We start from the raw sequence: 15,463 nt of genomic DNA, 5'->3' as shown, positions 1-15,463 counted from the left end.
TTTTACATTCCTAACAAGATGGAGTAGGCAATTCATTTTTACTACATATATGAGAAGCAATGGAGTGTGGGCACTAGATAAAAAGCTATTGTACAGAGAACAAGTATAATACCTGAATCGAACCTTTGGGAAGCCAGATTACCTAAGGCAGCAAGACATCCTCCCTGCCTGTTTTTCCAAAACCATTCCTTCTTCTGGCGCTCACCAATGATTTGTTACCGACCAATAAAAGCTACTTCATTTTGCACCAGGCCAATGGCCAAGGTCCCTAAGTAGAGGTAAAAGGCAAGAGTTTTGTAGTAGCACAAAGAATGGACCAAGTATCATCTGTAGCATGACGGCATGATGGCATCAGGTCAATTATTTTTTATAATTGACCTTATCTTTTTCAGTTTTTTCAATCTTTTGAATTAAAAAGTATAAATATATATATATTTCTTGTTGTCTCTTGGAGTCATTAACTTCTGTTTGTTTTTGTCTAATTTTCAGGGTAAGGTTTACTTAGGTACATGATGACAAACACGCATTTTGAGAAGGAAAGTGTTTCTTTCTTAATGATCTGCCCACCTGACATAAAGCCTTTTGTGTTGACAGAGAGCTCTAGCTCATGTATCAAAACATCATACTTACTCATGAATAGGGATAGGATACACTGAAGAAAAATGTCTTGAACTAACTCCCTACCATCTTTCTGCCTCTATGGTAGTAAAAATTAGGCATGGGAGACAGAGGGATCATTACCCTTCCAACTCCTCAATCCAGCTCTGAAGTCATCTAGTCAGATAAATATCCTCAGTCTTCTACAGTTTTGTTGTCACCATAGTGTAGGCTGAGAAAAAATAATTTATAGGACAAATTATATATGACCCATTCATCAGTCCATTTGAATTTGTAACCTAGAAAAAATAAGTTCCCAGGGAGAAAAGGAAAAAATCTATATTTATATTCATGTGGCACCAAATGACAAGAAAGTGTTGAAATTTTTCCAACTGATCTAATTACTTTGTGTGGGTTGATAATGCTTCTTCCAAGGAAGACTGGATTCTCCAATACAAGCAATCTTTCAATCAAGTATTTATTAAGTGTCTACCATATGCTAGACATTGCACTTGGTGCCAGGGATACTTTTTGTATATGTATCAGGGGAGTGTCATGAGGTCTTTAGTGTCAGAGGGTCTGGTCTCACCTCTTTGGCCATCCATGATCTTGCCTTGAACTACACTCTGCTCAGTGGGACTCTCTCTCTCTCTCTCTCTCTCTCTCTCTCTCTCTCTCTCTCTCTCTCTCTCTCTCAGCAACCAGGGCTAAGTGACTTTTCAAGGGTCGCACAGCTAGTAAATGTCTGAGGCCAGATTTGAACTCAGGTCTTCCTGAATCCAGGGTGCTCTATCCACCCTACCACCTAGCTAAATCTTCAACTATCATCACTATGGAAATTATTCTTAGTTTTCTATATCCAGCAGTGCTTTTTCTTCTGAGCTCCTGTCCTCCATCAGTCCATCACCATCTGTCTTTCAGACATCTCTAACTGAATGTCCTTTGGCATCTCAAACTCATCATATCCAAAACAGAACCCACTATCTTTCTCCTTAAATCCTTATCGCCACGGACAGTCACCCTGACTTACATGTTATCTCTCCTATAAGAATGTGAGCTCCTAGGGAGCAGAGACTATATTTTTTCTTTGTATCACCAATGCCTAAAACAGTAAATGGTAGAAATCCAAGATTGGCAAAAGCTTCCCGAGTTCTGCTCCTTCACTCAGAACTCCCTTCACCCTCTACCTTCTCAGAAACTGATGGCAATAGACAGAATTGTCTTCTTTTTCATTCTCTTGCCTCCTTGACAAGAGGTGACAGTGCAGAGAGTAGCTTCTCCTCCTCCTTCTCTCTCTCCTCCCCTCCTCCTTTCCCTCTTCCCTCTGTTCCTCCCCCCTCTCCACATTCTCCTCCCTCCTCCTCCTTCATTTTCTTCTTCTGGTTCTTCCAAGCAAGAAGAAACAGCACAGAGAACTACGACCTTATTTCAGTATAGTCTGAAGTATCTTCTCTGCCCCTCAGTACAGAAAGCTCCAGCTTCATTGTCATAGCACTGTGAGGTCTCTTTTCTGCTCCCCTTCCCTTGTTTGGTTAAGAAATGGATCTTCACCTTGAGAAAACAACATTCTAGCATAAGATGAGCAGTCAAAATGTCAGATCTATGCTGACCCATGATCAGGCAAAGTACGTTTATCCAATCATCATAAAACAGTACTAGTGTTCAGAATCCCCTAATTATTAACTTCAACGTTTTCTATTATATCAAACAAATAAGCAACCAAGATACAGAACCTTCAGGCAGACTTTGCTTGGGTAAGTGCATTATCTCCATGGATGCTTTCTCAGAGGTAAGCCTTCAAGCTTTTGTCTTTGCCCTTTTCAGTCACCAAAATTGTCTCAGTCTGAAGGGGCTTATAGTATTTTTATACCAAAAAAATTTATACAAAAAATGCAAGGTAATTAGGAAGAGTGGTGAAGAAGGCACTAACAGGAAATCAGGGATCAGAAAAGACCTCATTTAGAAGGCAGTGCTTGGTCTGAGTCTTGCAAGAAATTGGAATTTTGAGAGGATGTGCAGAGGGAGTGCATTTCAGGCATGGAACTATCAATGTTGCATTCTCTGAAGTCTCACAAGTTCTGGAAATCCCAGAATTTTCATCCCCTGCTCTGAAGCTATTTGGGATCTTAACCAGGTTTTCAAATTCACACGTGTATCTTAAACATTAGATCTTATAGATACTTATGTTAGAAGCAATCAAAGGAACATTCCAAAGGTATCTATTAACATCAGGCAACAAAAATTTTTTTGAGTGCTTACTTTGTGCCCAGTACAATTAGTATATGCCTAAGGCCTAGAAGAAATCAAGTGACAGATTTTTAAAGAACTGGTTAATTAATCTTTTTTTTAATCAACCAAATTGGTTATTATAGAATTTTCTTTCACTATTGCCTTTAGATTGTTTGCATGGGAACATGCTTCATTAGTGGCAAGTGTGTTAAAGTTTACACTTATAATAGTTTTTAATTTGTTTAGACACCTCAGCAACTTCTGATTTCTTATTCTTTAATCTAGAAATTATCAAGAAAAAAGTTAACATCTTTTATTATATAGCATGGTTAGAAATGTGGTACAGTCACACACATATCAAGATTCTTGAACATATATGGTTTTTTGTTGGGCTTCATCTGATAATAAAATTTTTTTTTAAAGTTTGCACTTACAACAGGGTTCTTTTGTCATTAAGTCTATTCCCAGGGACAGCTAAGTTGCACAGTGACTACAGCATGAGCCCTGGGAGTTAGGAAGACCTGACTTCAAATTTGGCCCCAGACACTTAGTCACATACCAGCTGTTTTGACCCTGGGCAAGTCGCTTAACCCTGATTGCATCTAAAAAAAAAAAAAAAGATTGATTCCCCAAACACACACTTCTTTATCTTCCTCTCCTTCTTCATCCCTCATTTGCAGCTTCTCCTCTATGGTGCTCTCCCAAATCCTGAAACAGAGATTGCAGATATGGGTGAGGACAAATCACCTCAAGACATGCTTAATTTCAGAGGAATTTAACAACCATTAAGGTTCCAAAGAACCTTAGAAGTCATCTAACCAACTCCATCACCTGACAAGCGAGGAGACTGAGATCTAAAGAAATGAAGTCATTTGCCCAAGATTCCCTAGAAGCCACGAGGCAGAACTAAGACTGGATCTCAGGGTTTCTAAGCCCAAATCTTCTCTTTCCACTACACCATGCTATGATGGTAACAAATGAGAGAAAGAACAGAGAAAACTTCACCAAAAATAGACTTTAAAACCCATTTTGAAATCTGATCTGAAATACATAAATCATTGGCACTGGAAACCACAAAAAGGCTTGCGTAAGGTTTTGAGCACTAGCTACAAAAGTCAGGGGTCCTTAGGTTCAAATCCCACCTATGACATTTACTACCTATGTGACAAGGACATGCCTGGACCCCACAATTTCCCCATCTCTAAAATGATGGCCTCTAAAACTATCAAGATCTATGATCCTATGAACTAAAATTATAGCCCTAAGGACATAAGAGCTACAATTATTCCACCCTACATGCAAACTTTAAGGTTAATTCTAATAAACAAACATTTGGTAAGTGCCTAATATTCACTGTGGGCAGCTAGGTAGTACAGTGGATGGAGTCCTGGAATCAGGAAGACTCATCCTCCCAGGTTCAATTCTGACCTCAGACACTAACTAGTTGTGTGACCCTGGGCAAGTCATTTAACTCTGTTTGCCTTGGTTTCCTCATCTGTAAAATGAGCTGGAGAAGAAAATGGCAAAGCCCTCTAATATCTTTGCTAAGAAAACCCCATATGGGGTCATGAAGAGTCTGACATGACTGAAAACAACAGTTTTTACTGTTCCCTTTCCTTCCCTCCATATTCTCTACTGTCTAACCACATTGGTCTACTTGCTATAGATTTGAAGTTCCCTATGTTTAAAAGTTACAGCTCTGGCTCAGATTTGCTTTAGGGTTTAACAACGAAGTAGCTGGTCTAGACTTTTTTTTTCTAATATGTAAATTTCTAATATGTAAATATGTAAACCATAAATTAAGAATTGAGAAGGACTGGCAAACTATTTAAACCAAGCTTTACAGAGTGGTTATAATAAATTAGTTCTTCAGCACTCCACATTATCCTAGAAGAAGTCACTTAACTGCTCAATGCTCTAGGCCAGGGGTGGGGAGACCCGTGGCCTCAAGGCCTTGCCCAAGGTGACAAAACTTGTACATGTCAGAAGCAGGACTTGAACCAAGGTCATCCTGGGTTCTCCCTCCATTATGAATGCAGCCTCAAAAAGGAGCATAACTTAACAATGTTTTCTTCTTTCATTCAGTATTCAAAATAATAATAACAACTAACATCTAAGTGTGCACACGGAACACAGAACCATTAGAATTGAGAGCCCTGAGTATAGTATCTGTGGCATGAGGTAGCATGATATAGCAATGGAATCACCAAGGCTGCTAAGATCACAAGGCTATAGCCATCTCCAATCTCCTTTGCCTAAAAAAGGCAAAGAATAGATCCAACAGAGAAGTAACAATGGAGTCATGCACTTATGGGTTATGTGGGCCCATTGGGAAGACCTTAAAGGTTTGATGCGTCTCTCCCCACCAAAGGCCTATTAGTCCTTACTTCCTCATTTGATCACAGTTCAAGGAAAAATGAGTGCATCTTGTTTTGATTGGTATTGGTGCCTTTTGAATGCAGGTCCTGACTGTTACATATGTTCCCATATGCGGCAAAGAGGCAAATTTAGAATTGTAAGAACTTCCTAGTACTTGGAGTTGTCCAAAAGTGGGATGGTCTGCTTTGGAAGGCAATAGGTGAGTGGTCTTCAATCAAAGACTGGATGATCATTTGCCAGATAAGATACAGAATTGGAATTAGACTAGATGGCCCCAATGGTTCCCTCCAACTCTGATATTCTAGGATAATGTGGAGCACTGAAGAGCTAATTTATTATAAATTATTTATATTATTATATACCATACATTTATATTATATACTATGAATTATTATACTTTCCAAGACTAAAGTTGCAAAGTAGTTGCTGATTTGCATTAGCAGAGGGAATAAAATTGTTAAGTCTAATACAGAAAAAGATTCAGAGAATACTTTTCTTGCTATGATAGTGCCTTAAAAATATGGGCTCATCATGTTGGGTGGGAAAAACTTCTGTATGCAGAGTTCCTAACTGTGTAAAGACAGGTGCTCTACAAACCACATAAAAAGTGGCAGTATGGGAAAATTAAAAAATTACTGCTTTTAGAGTCAGAAGACCTGGGTTCCAACTCTGATTCTGTTACTTTCTACCTGTGTGACTTTGGACAAGGCAATTGACCTCTCTGGGCTTCCATTTCCTCATTTGTAAAAGGAGAAAGTTAGGATACTTCCTACTCTGAAAACTCATAATTTAAGCCTCTAAACAACAGACTGTTCTGGGTCCAGTAATGATTTTACCACATTTTATTTAGACTCTTAAGACTATTAAATGTGTAAGAAGCACTGGTGCTAGTAAGAGAGAAAATACAAAGTACTTTTTGAACAAAAGGGAAACTAGTAATTACTGCCTAGTAGAGATGACCCTGGGGTAGCTAAATGGCTCAGTAGATGGAGCTCTGGGCCTTGGAGTCAGAAAGACCTGAGTTCAAATGTGATCTCAGACACTTACTAGCTGTGTGACTCTGGGCAAGTCACTTCATTTCTGTTTGCCTTAATCCGCTGGAGAAAGAAATGGCAAAACATTCCTCATTTGTCAAGAAAACTTCATGGACAGTATCATCCATGGCAGGGGTGGGGAACCTTCAACCTCGAGGTCACATGTGGCCCTCTAGGTCCTCAAATATGGCCATTTGACTGAATCCAAACTTCACAGAACAAATCTACTTAATAAAAGGATTTGTTCTGTAAAACTTGGACTCAGCGGAAAGGCCATACCCAAGGACAAGTTCCCCATCCCTGGTCCATGGGGTCACAAAGAGTTAGAAGCAACTGAACAACAGATGACCCATATATACGGAGCCCTGATTATCCCAGAAACTGCTGGAAGTAGTATGGCCTGAACTACCTGTCATTATAAAAGTACTAGAAACGTTCCTACTGCCTGTTTGACTGTGATCACACAAGTTTCTATTCCACCAACATCCTTCATTGAACTCTGGTGGTTTTCCAGAATTTGGATTTAGTTTCCTGCATTTGACCTGCTCAATTCCTACTGAATGAAAATTAACTCCCTTCAGTTCTGAATTAAATTAACCAAGGTGCAATCTAACAATTCTGTTCCCTGTGAATACTACAGGTATATGGGGTGTGTTGTTAATTATAAAAAAATACTACGCATAATTTACACAAAGGAATACAAAGTGATTTCTATTAGGGAGACACTAGCAGCTAAGAGGAGGGAGGGAGGGATTTGGAAAGGTCTCATTTTTGAGCTAATATTTTACCAAAGTAATTGATAGAGCAGCAAGTTATAGTGGGAAGAGCAGTGGACTTGGGAATCAGGTAACCTGGGTTCAAATCCTGACTTTGCACTAATTCATTGTTGGTGGAGCTGCGAGCGCATCCAACCATTCTGGAGAGCAATTTGGAACTATGCCCAAAGGGCTACAAAAATGTGCACACCCTTTGACCCAGCAATATCGCTACTAGGACTGTATCCCCAAGAGATCATAAAAATGGGAAAGGGTCCCACATGTACAAAAATATTTATAGCAGCACTTTTTGTAGTTGCCAAAAACTGGAAGTCAAGGGGATGTCCATCAATTGGGGAATGGCTGAATAAATTATGGTATATGAATGTAATGGAGTACTATTGTGCCATAAGAAATGATGAACAAGAAGACTTCAGAGAGGCCTGGAAGGACTTATATGACCTGATGCAGAGTGAAAGGAGCAGAACCAGGAGAACTTTGTGCACAGCAACAACCACAGTGTGCGAGAGTTTTTTCTGGTAGACTTGGAATTTCGTAATAACGCAAGAACTTCTTAAAAAAATAAAAAATCCCAAAGGTGGTTCTCAAGGCAAAATGCCTTCCACACTCAGAGAAAGAAATATGGAAGTCATTCGCAAAATGTAGCAGATCATGTTTGTATATGTGTAAGTTTTTGTGTATCATGTTTTGATTTGTTATATGATTTCTTTCATTTATTTTAGTCTGACTACATAGCATGACTATAGTGAAAATACACTCAATAGGAATGTATATGTAGAACCTATACAGAATTGTATGCAGTCGTGGGGAGGGAGGGGGGCAGTGGGGGGTAGGTGTGGGGTGGATAAAATCTCAATTGTATGGCAGTGATTGTTAAACATTAAAAAATAATTAAAAAAACAAAACAAAACAAATCCTGACTTTGTCATTTACATGACCTTAGGCGTCATCTATACTTCTTGGGGTCTCAGGCTCATTTGTAAAAATGAGAGATTTTACTTTCTAGTCCTGAGTCCCTGTGATCAATGTATATTAAATATCTATTTTCAAGGAGAATTCCGCATGTCAATTGTTCAACAAGACTTTACTAAATTTTTACTATGTGCCAAGCACTATGCCAAGTCAATCAGTCAATTACTTTAGCATTTACTAAGTAAAGACATTAAAAAAAAACAGCCTGGATCTCTAGGAGCCCACAGTTTAATGGGGAAACAACATGCAAAAAACTATATACAAGCAAGATAAATGTAGGATAAATTTTGAGTAGTCTCAGAGGGAAGGCACTAAGAATAAGGAGGATTGGGAAAGGCTTCTTGTAGAAGGTGAGAGTTTAACTGAGTCTTGAAGAGAGCTTGGAGGCAGAGAGGAGGAGGGAAAGAATTCCAGGCATGGCAGATGGCCAAGGAACATGCTAGTAATCCAGAGGAGTGGCATGTGCAAGGAATGCCAAGAAGTCCAGGGTCACTGGATTGCCCAGTATGTGGAAGGGAAGCCTGTGCTGGGGATAGGCAAAAATCATGATCCTTATCTTGGTACTTAATAGGTGCTTGATAAGGACATGTTGGCTTGCCCTCAAAGAATATATTGTACCTGTCTGATATACTGGAAGTAATGTTCCAAGATCACAAGATTCCTTCATTTACAAGATTAATTTTGGTGGAGAACAGCCATGCCAATATGGAGCCGATCTTGGCCTCCTCCTCCCTACCCCTAGGGCTAAAACACACTTTGAAATAATGAATACCACATTCTTTAAAGGTCCATGTTAGTTATTAGAGATGAAATGTCCTCCATATCAAATCTGCACAATGAATGTATTTTTCATGGGCTCTTTTATAGGTGCAGTTAAAAGGTACTAAAAAGACAGTAATATGATTGAACTCTTGATAAATCATATAACAAACACGAATAAAAAGTTACACAGGTTGTCAGACATGAGAGCCAGTTGGTTAGTTTTTCCTTAGCTATTTTTCATTGTTACAAGGCAGGGTAGGGGAGGTAGATGGCAATTGTCAGATGTCTATGGTGTAAAAAAAAAAAAAAAAGCATCAATAGAACACTTTAAAAAAAAATCAAACGAATTGCAGTAAAATCAAGAGCTCCACAATTCGGAACTATGTCCGAAGGGCTATAAAAATGAGCATACCCTTCGACCCAGCAATACCAGTTCTAGGGCTGTATCCCAAAGAGATCATAAAGATGGAAAAAGGACTCACAAGAACAAAAATATTTATAGCAGCTCTTTTTGTGGTGGCACAGAATTGGAAATCGAGAGAATGCCCATCCATTGGGGAATGGTTGAACAAGCTGTGGTATATGAATGTAATGGAATATGATTATGCTATAAGAAATGGTGAACAAGAAGACTTCAGGGAGGCCTGGAAGGACTTATATGAACTGATGTTGAAAGGCGCAGAACCAGGAGATCTTTGCACACAGCAACAACCACATATTCAGGCACCCACCAAGCTGGAGAAGCACCAACTCCAAATAGGTGGACATTATGCCCTTAAGGGAACAGAAAACTCTCACAAGGGAGATAAGGACCAATCAGCTCACTGATCGAGAGAACCTGTTTCAGGGTAATGGAAAACACTGAATCTATTACACTCACCCAGACCCTGCCACCATGTCTCTCTCTTGTCTACTACCCATCCTTTCTGCCACATATTCTTGATACATCCCAGGGTTTGACGGATGCCTCAATAACTATCATACCTCCCCTCTTTGACCCTGCGGGGGTCAGAAGAGTCCTCAAGAATTCCCAGGGGATAGGCCACCCCTCCCCCAAGAAGGCTATATTCAACCATGAGGTAAAGGCCCTGTGACATAAAGGTGGAACTAGGAAGCCTTCCTGCAACTGAGTAAATGCCCTGCTCCCTTCTTTTATTTGGCCTTAGGGTCTCTCTCAGATTCTACTGTATCCTTCAGCCTTTTCCCAGGCACCTGAATTACCAATTTTAGTTCTGGGAAGAACAAACATATGTCTTTTAAAATGTTTTTATCAGCAGCCATTCACCAGTATTCTGAAATTACTAGTCTCTGAATTCTTCTAGAGATTTCTAGAGAGGGTGCCTTTGGATGCCCTCTTAAAAAAAAAACACCACAATCTCATCATCCTGGATCTAGCAAAGAAAATCATTTCCACCTCACTGCCCATATCATTCCCTCCCAAACCACACCCATACTTTCCCATTGAACACACACCCACTCTTATATTTCATTTCAAAGGATGTTGCCAGTGTGAGATCAGGAAGGCAAAGGAGATTGAAAGTAAAGACTGCCAAGGGCTAGGCCTCCTGGGGACCAGGTGTTAATAACTTAAGAGGTATTTAGGCTTGGGCTGGGATCTAAGGAACAAAACCCTATCCTAAGCTCTAGAACACCAGGAGCACTGCCCTATGAAGAAACGTCTGTAACATACCTGGAAATCATTGGCCACAAAGATACTCTTTATTTTTTCAGAACAAATGATAATAAGTTGTTCATATTTTTAAAATGTATCATATTTAAAATTCCTTAGTTCATATTTATTTTATATTTCATATGTAAATTTTCACTATTTATACTAAAATGTTTCATATTCATAAAATTTTTTCATATTTGGTAGTAGCTAAACATGTTCAAATGCAAATTCATGGTCAATATTTGTTGAGTAACAGGTACCCTCTGGGAGTAAAGAACAGGAAAGGAAGAGAAATGCAGTGTTGAAAGAAATCTTTGACTGACAGTTAAAAAATGTGAGCTCTTAACTTGGGTTTTAACTAATTATGTGATTCTAGGCTAATAGACACTGCAGGCTTGTTTCCTCATCTGTACAATGAAAGAGCTGAACGATATTATGTAATCACCTTTGAGCTCAGAGATTTTATTCACTTAAGCAAAAATACTTTTAATTTCATAAGGAAAGGAATAAGTGGGGGAAAAAAACCTAACAAATAAGTTCCTGCTTCTAAACTCCACACACACACACACACACACACACACACACACACACACACACACACACACACAGAGCCTACTTTCTTGTTTGTTGAAAGGTAAGAAAGCTAATCAGAATCATGATTTCTCATCACAAAAGAAAAGAAAACCTTGTGTTGCTGCTTTTAGGGGCTAAGCCAGGGGTGGGAAACCTTCACACATGGCCCTCTAGGTCCTCAAGTACAACGATTTGTTCTGTGAAGTTTGGATTCAGTCAAAGGGCCACACTTGAGGACCTAGAGGGCCACATAAGGCCTCATGGCCAAAGGTTCCTCACCCCTGGAAGCCTTGAGGCAATTATTCATTTTGGAACAACCACAAGAAAAACCATGAAAAAACTCTTTCCTTCCCTGCATGAATGCTCTTTGCTTCCTTTAGATCTGTCCTTAGCTTTAAAGTAATTAATAAACGTTGTTGTTGTTCAGTCGTTTCTGACTCTTCATGACACTATTTGGGGTTTTCTTGGCAAAGATACTGGAATGGTATGCCATTTCCTTCTCCAGCTCCTTTTACAGATGAGGATACTGAGGCAGTGTTAAGTGACTTGTCCAAGGTCATATAGCTAGTGTCTGAAGTCAGATTTGAACTAGGGTCTTCCTGACTCCAGGCCTGGTTGCACCACCTAGCTGCCCAAAGCACCTTTCATTGCAAAAAACACATTTTATGAGAGTGGGGATGCTATCAAACTTCACTTTAGGTTAGATTTTCATCCCAAAGAACCTATATTGAGCACATACTACCTAAAGTGTAAAATGAGACTGGTTGAGTGTCTATGGGCTATAAAAGATAAAAATGGAAAATGGTAGCATCATCCCTTGAACAAATGGGATTTGTATGGCTACATATGGAAACTAAATATACTCATGTCAGCAAGGACATGAATTTGGCCATATTCATTGATAGTTTTACCAATTTAAATTCACCTTCAAAAACTCTATTTTAACTGTGAATTTTCCTGAGAGAGAGAAATTGCAAAAATTGTAAGCTGGGAATAAAACCACTCATCCACTCAACTGTCTGACAGGGATGCTGTGAATATAAATAACCATAATCTGCTTGGACTTAACACCATATGCTTATAAACAGTATTATATTCTTCATTCTCTGAAACAATTGTTTCACATATAAAAGTTTTTCAAAGAGTTTAAAAATAATTCAAAGACTCTAATTCTTTGCAAACCTTAACGGTTATTATAAATATTATTTATTCTTATTTTCTATTAAATGTATTCCTTCCTCTGCAATTCAGAGAAAATCACAGGATCACAATAGAGTTGGAAAAGACCTAAGAAATGAAACTCCCTCCCAGTTTATAGATAAGTGTTGAGGATGTTTGTTTTTCATTCTGGAAAAGCACTAATGACATCATGAGAGTGATGTCTTGACTTTCAAGTGAATTGGATATAAGTGAGACAGAGTTACACAGTCATCAGCCTCACTCTCTCCTCCAGAGTCATGGAAGTCCAGTGGCAAGACAAAGGTCAAGATGACTGGCAATGACTCAGGATGACTTTATATAGATAAGGGAACCAAAGTTCGGGGGGGCTTGGGGGGCGTGGGGGTGTTAAGTGATTTGCCTAAGGCCACACATTGATGGAGCAACCAACAAGCATTTATTACACACCTACTGTGTGTCAAGAATAGTACTAGGTGCTAGAGTTGGACAAAAATGACAACAGTTCCTGTGCTCAAGGAACTTGCCTTTTATCTGCCAAGTATTGGAGCTAGTACTTAAAATGCAGGTTCTTTGACTCCAAATCCAGGACTTTCTCTATCACAAAAGGCTGCTTTTATAAGTGAAATCTCCAGGCGCAGCTAACGTTATAGAAAATATACGGGATCAGAAGTCAGATACGCTACTTTGGTCAAACAACTTTGGGGCTCCGTTGCCTTATCTTTAACAAATGAAGGAGTTCGACCAGAGCTTCCCTTCAGCTCTAAATCTATGACTCAATGACAACTCAATAATCGAAGTTGTCCTCAACTGTATCTGAGTCTCAGGGTCAACTGGGTGATAAGGCACTTCATCTTACAGTTCATCTTTTTTGACCAGGGCATCCGGTAAAGATTCTCCTTTAGGATATGTTTTCCCTCTTTGTATTATGATCTTTAACACACATATCTTTTCTACTTCTTCCTCCTTTTATCAACACCTTTATAGTCCTCAGCAAATTTTCCTATCCTACATCTATGGATTTCCACACAGAAATATATCTTCTTGATAGGTAGGCAATATCACAATGTAGGTGGTAACACCTCTCTCCTCAAATCTGTTAGTTTTCAACAGAGTATGACTTTCCATTGCTGTATGGCAGGCACAATAATTAGTCATATTGACCTTGCATTAAGATCACTAATTCACCTTGTTTACACCCTATACCCCCTTTCCCCTCTGGCATAGATAACCTCTGACAATAAAAAAAACAGAAGGCTCTAGTTAGGTGGCATGGCCAACAAAGCATTCAGAATAGTAAATGAACCTATCAATATTATGAGATCGAATTAGACAATGCATAAAATTGTATTTTGTCAATCTTTAAGCCTTATGTAATTGTCAGTTATTATGATCAATCAAGTATTTATTTAAAATTGTCTGTTGTGTGCCAAGTAATGTGCTTGGTGCAGGGTATACAAAGACAAGAACAAGGCAGTCCCACTTCTCAAAGGTCTTTACTTACAAAATGAGGAAGACAACAGAAAGGGCAGCCTTTCTTCAGCACAGATGGTCATGCTGTTCTGGCTCAGAAATCATCAATGACTTCCTATTACCTGTTCCAGCTCCTCGGTCTGGCATTCAAGGCCTTAAAGTCTGATTATCACCCAACCCTTCCATCCCTTTTTCATATTTTTCTTTTTTCCAAGTATTTGACATGTTATAGTGGACTACTTTTTACTCTAATCCCAACCCACTGCACAGCCCTTCCAGTACAGTCCGCACTGTACTGGATAGTGGTTCCCTGTGTTCCCTGTGCTTAGAACCTCATCTGCTCTTGTTAAATTTCTGTTATCTAGAGCCTAACACAAATCATGATTTGTCCGATTCATGTAGCTCTTTTTGCAACTCTGGTGCAGTATTGTGTTTGTAATTATCTTTTCCCGTGTTTGTTTCTTTTCTAGAATTTAGAATTTTTCTTTCATACAGCGGTGAAAAGGCAAAGAAAGAAAAAAGGAAGGGAACCGTATGAAGAGCACCAGAGACAGCAGTCAGAAAATCTGATTTGGTCCTAGCCTTTGCACCTACTACTAGCTTGACATTGGGCAAGGCACTCAATAAGCTTCGTTATGCTCATTTATGAAATGGGGATATTAAAACATGCAGTGGATAGAGCACTGGGCCTGGAGTTCGGAAATCCTAAGTTCAGATGTGGCCTCTGATACTCAGACAATGCTGTGTGACTCTGGGCAAGTCACTTAACCAGTGATTGCCTCAGTTTCCTCACCTGTAAAATGGGGGCAATAGTTGCATGAACTTTCCAGGGTTGTGAGAATCAAATAAGAAAATGATTGTGATGGGCTTGGCACAGTGCCTGACACATAATAAGAACTATATAAAAATCAGTTATTTTATTAGTAAGTTGAATCATGTCAGCAAAGCACTCTGTCACTGCAAAACACTAAGTAAATACAAGCTGCTAGCCTGCCAGCTTTTATGCTTTGGAAATGTCTTGTTAAGGTTTTACATCATAGTCATTTCTGAAACCCTTCCTTCAGATGTAACTCCCCTTTGTAACACATAAAAACAATGAAGCAAAAGAGCTGATTGAATTAACACTATTTGGGGCACACAGGGGTAAATGTGGAGGTAGTTATTTCTATTTTACTTACTACCATTTAGTAGCAAATGCTTGTTAAAGAGATTTGGTGAGAGCAGAGAGGGAAGAGAGAGGGAGGTAAATCATCTATACAAAGAAAGGAAAAGTAACCCAAACATGAAATTTACGTATCCAAATGAGATTAAAGAATATTTTTAAATAACAGATAAAAGCCTCAGGAAGTCTTGAAATGGAGGATACTTCAAATTTGAGTCTTAATGTGGACTTGTACAAGCAGAACTGTAGGTCAGCACATGAGTTGCAAGAACAAACTTGGTTTCCTATCTTTCCCTTTTTAAACAGATGAGACCATATTTGTATCAGTGATATATTACCATTCTCCCTCAATTTCCACAGATTCTAACAGTCATTGGTGGGGAGTTGTTATCTCTCACCTACACTCCCAGAATTATGAGGTGGGATTATTGAGCATTACAATTGCTTGAGGGAGTAAAGAGAGGAAAAAAGGAAGATGGAAAGTGAGTCTAACTGTGGATTTCCTGGGCCTGAGCTCAAGGCCCTGACTAGACTCTATGAAAGCGGTAACTCTACAGTTAACCAAAGTCTAAGGCTCACTCTCTCACACAGATAACTGTGAACTCATAAGGGACTTTATGGAAAAACAAAGAACAAAAGTGCCCTCCGATTTGTTCAT

General features: G+C 39.1%; 1 protein-coding gene across 1 annotated transcript in view; it reads right to left on the bottom strand.

Annotated features, from left to right (window-relative positions):
• Positions 1-3,499: 3,499 nt before the first annotated feature.
• CCDC138 (coiled-coil domain containing 138) overlaps positions 3,500-15,463 on the bottom strand; it is a 97,024-nt gene continuing 85,060 nt past the window's right edge. Inside the window, exon 14 of the mRNA XM_072621825.1 lies at positions 3,500-3,534. Coding sequence (XP_072477926.1) covers positions 3,515-3,534 — 20 coding nt within the window. The 3' untranslated portion in view covers positions 3,500-3,514. The remainder of the gene's footprint in view (positions 3,535-15,463) is intronic.

Source organism: Notamacropus eugenii, chromosome 6 (genome assembly GCF_028372415.1).
Source record: "Notamacropus eugenii isolate mMacEug1 chromosome 6, mMacEug1.pri_v2, whole genome shotgun sequence".
Taxonomy (NCBI): Eukaryota; Metazoa; Chordata; class Mammalia; order Diprotodontia; family Macropodidae; genus Notamacropus; species Notamacropus eugenii.
The sequence above is the reverse complement of the archived record's forward strand: the minus strand, read 5'-3'. Positions and strand labels throughout refer to the sequence as shown.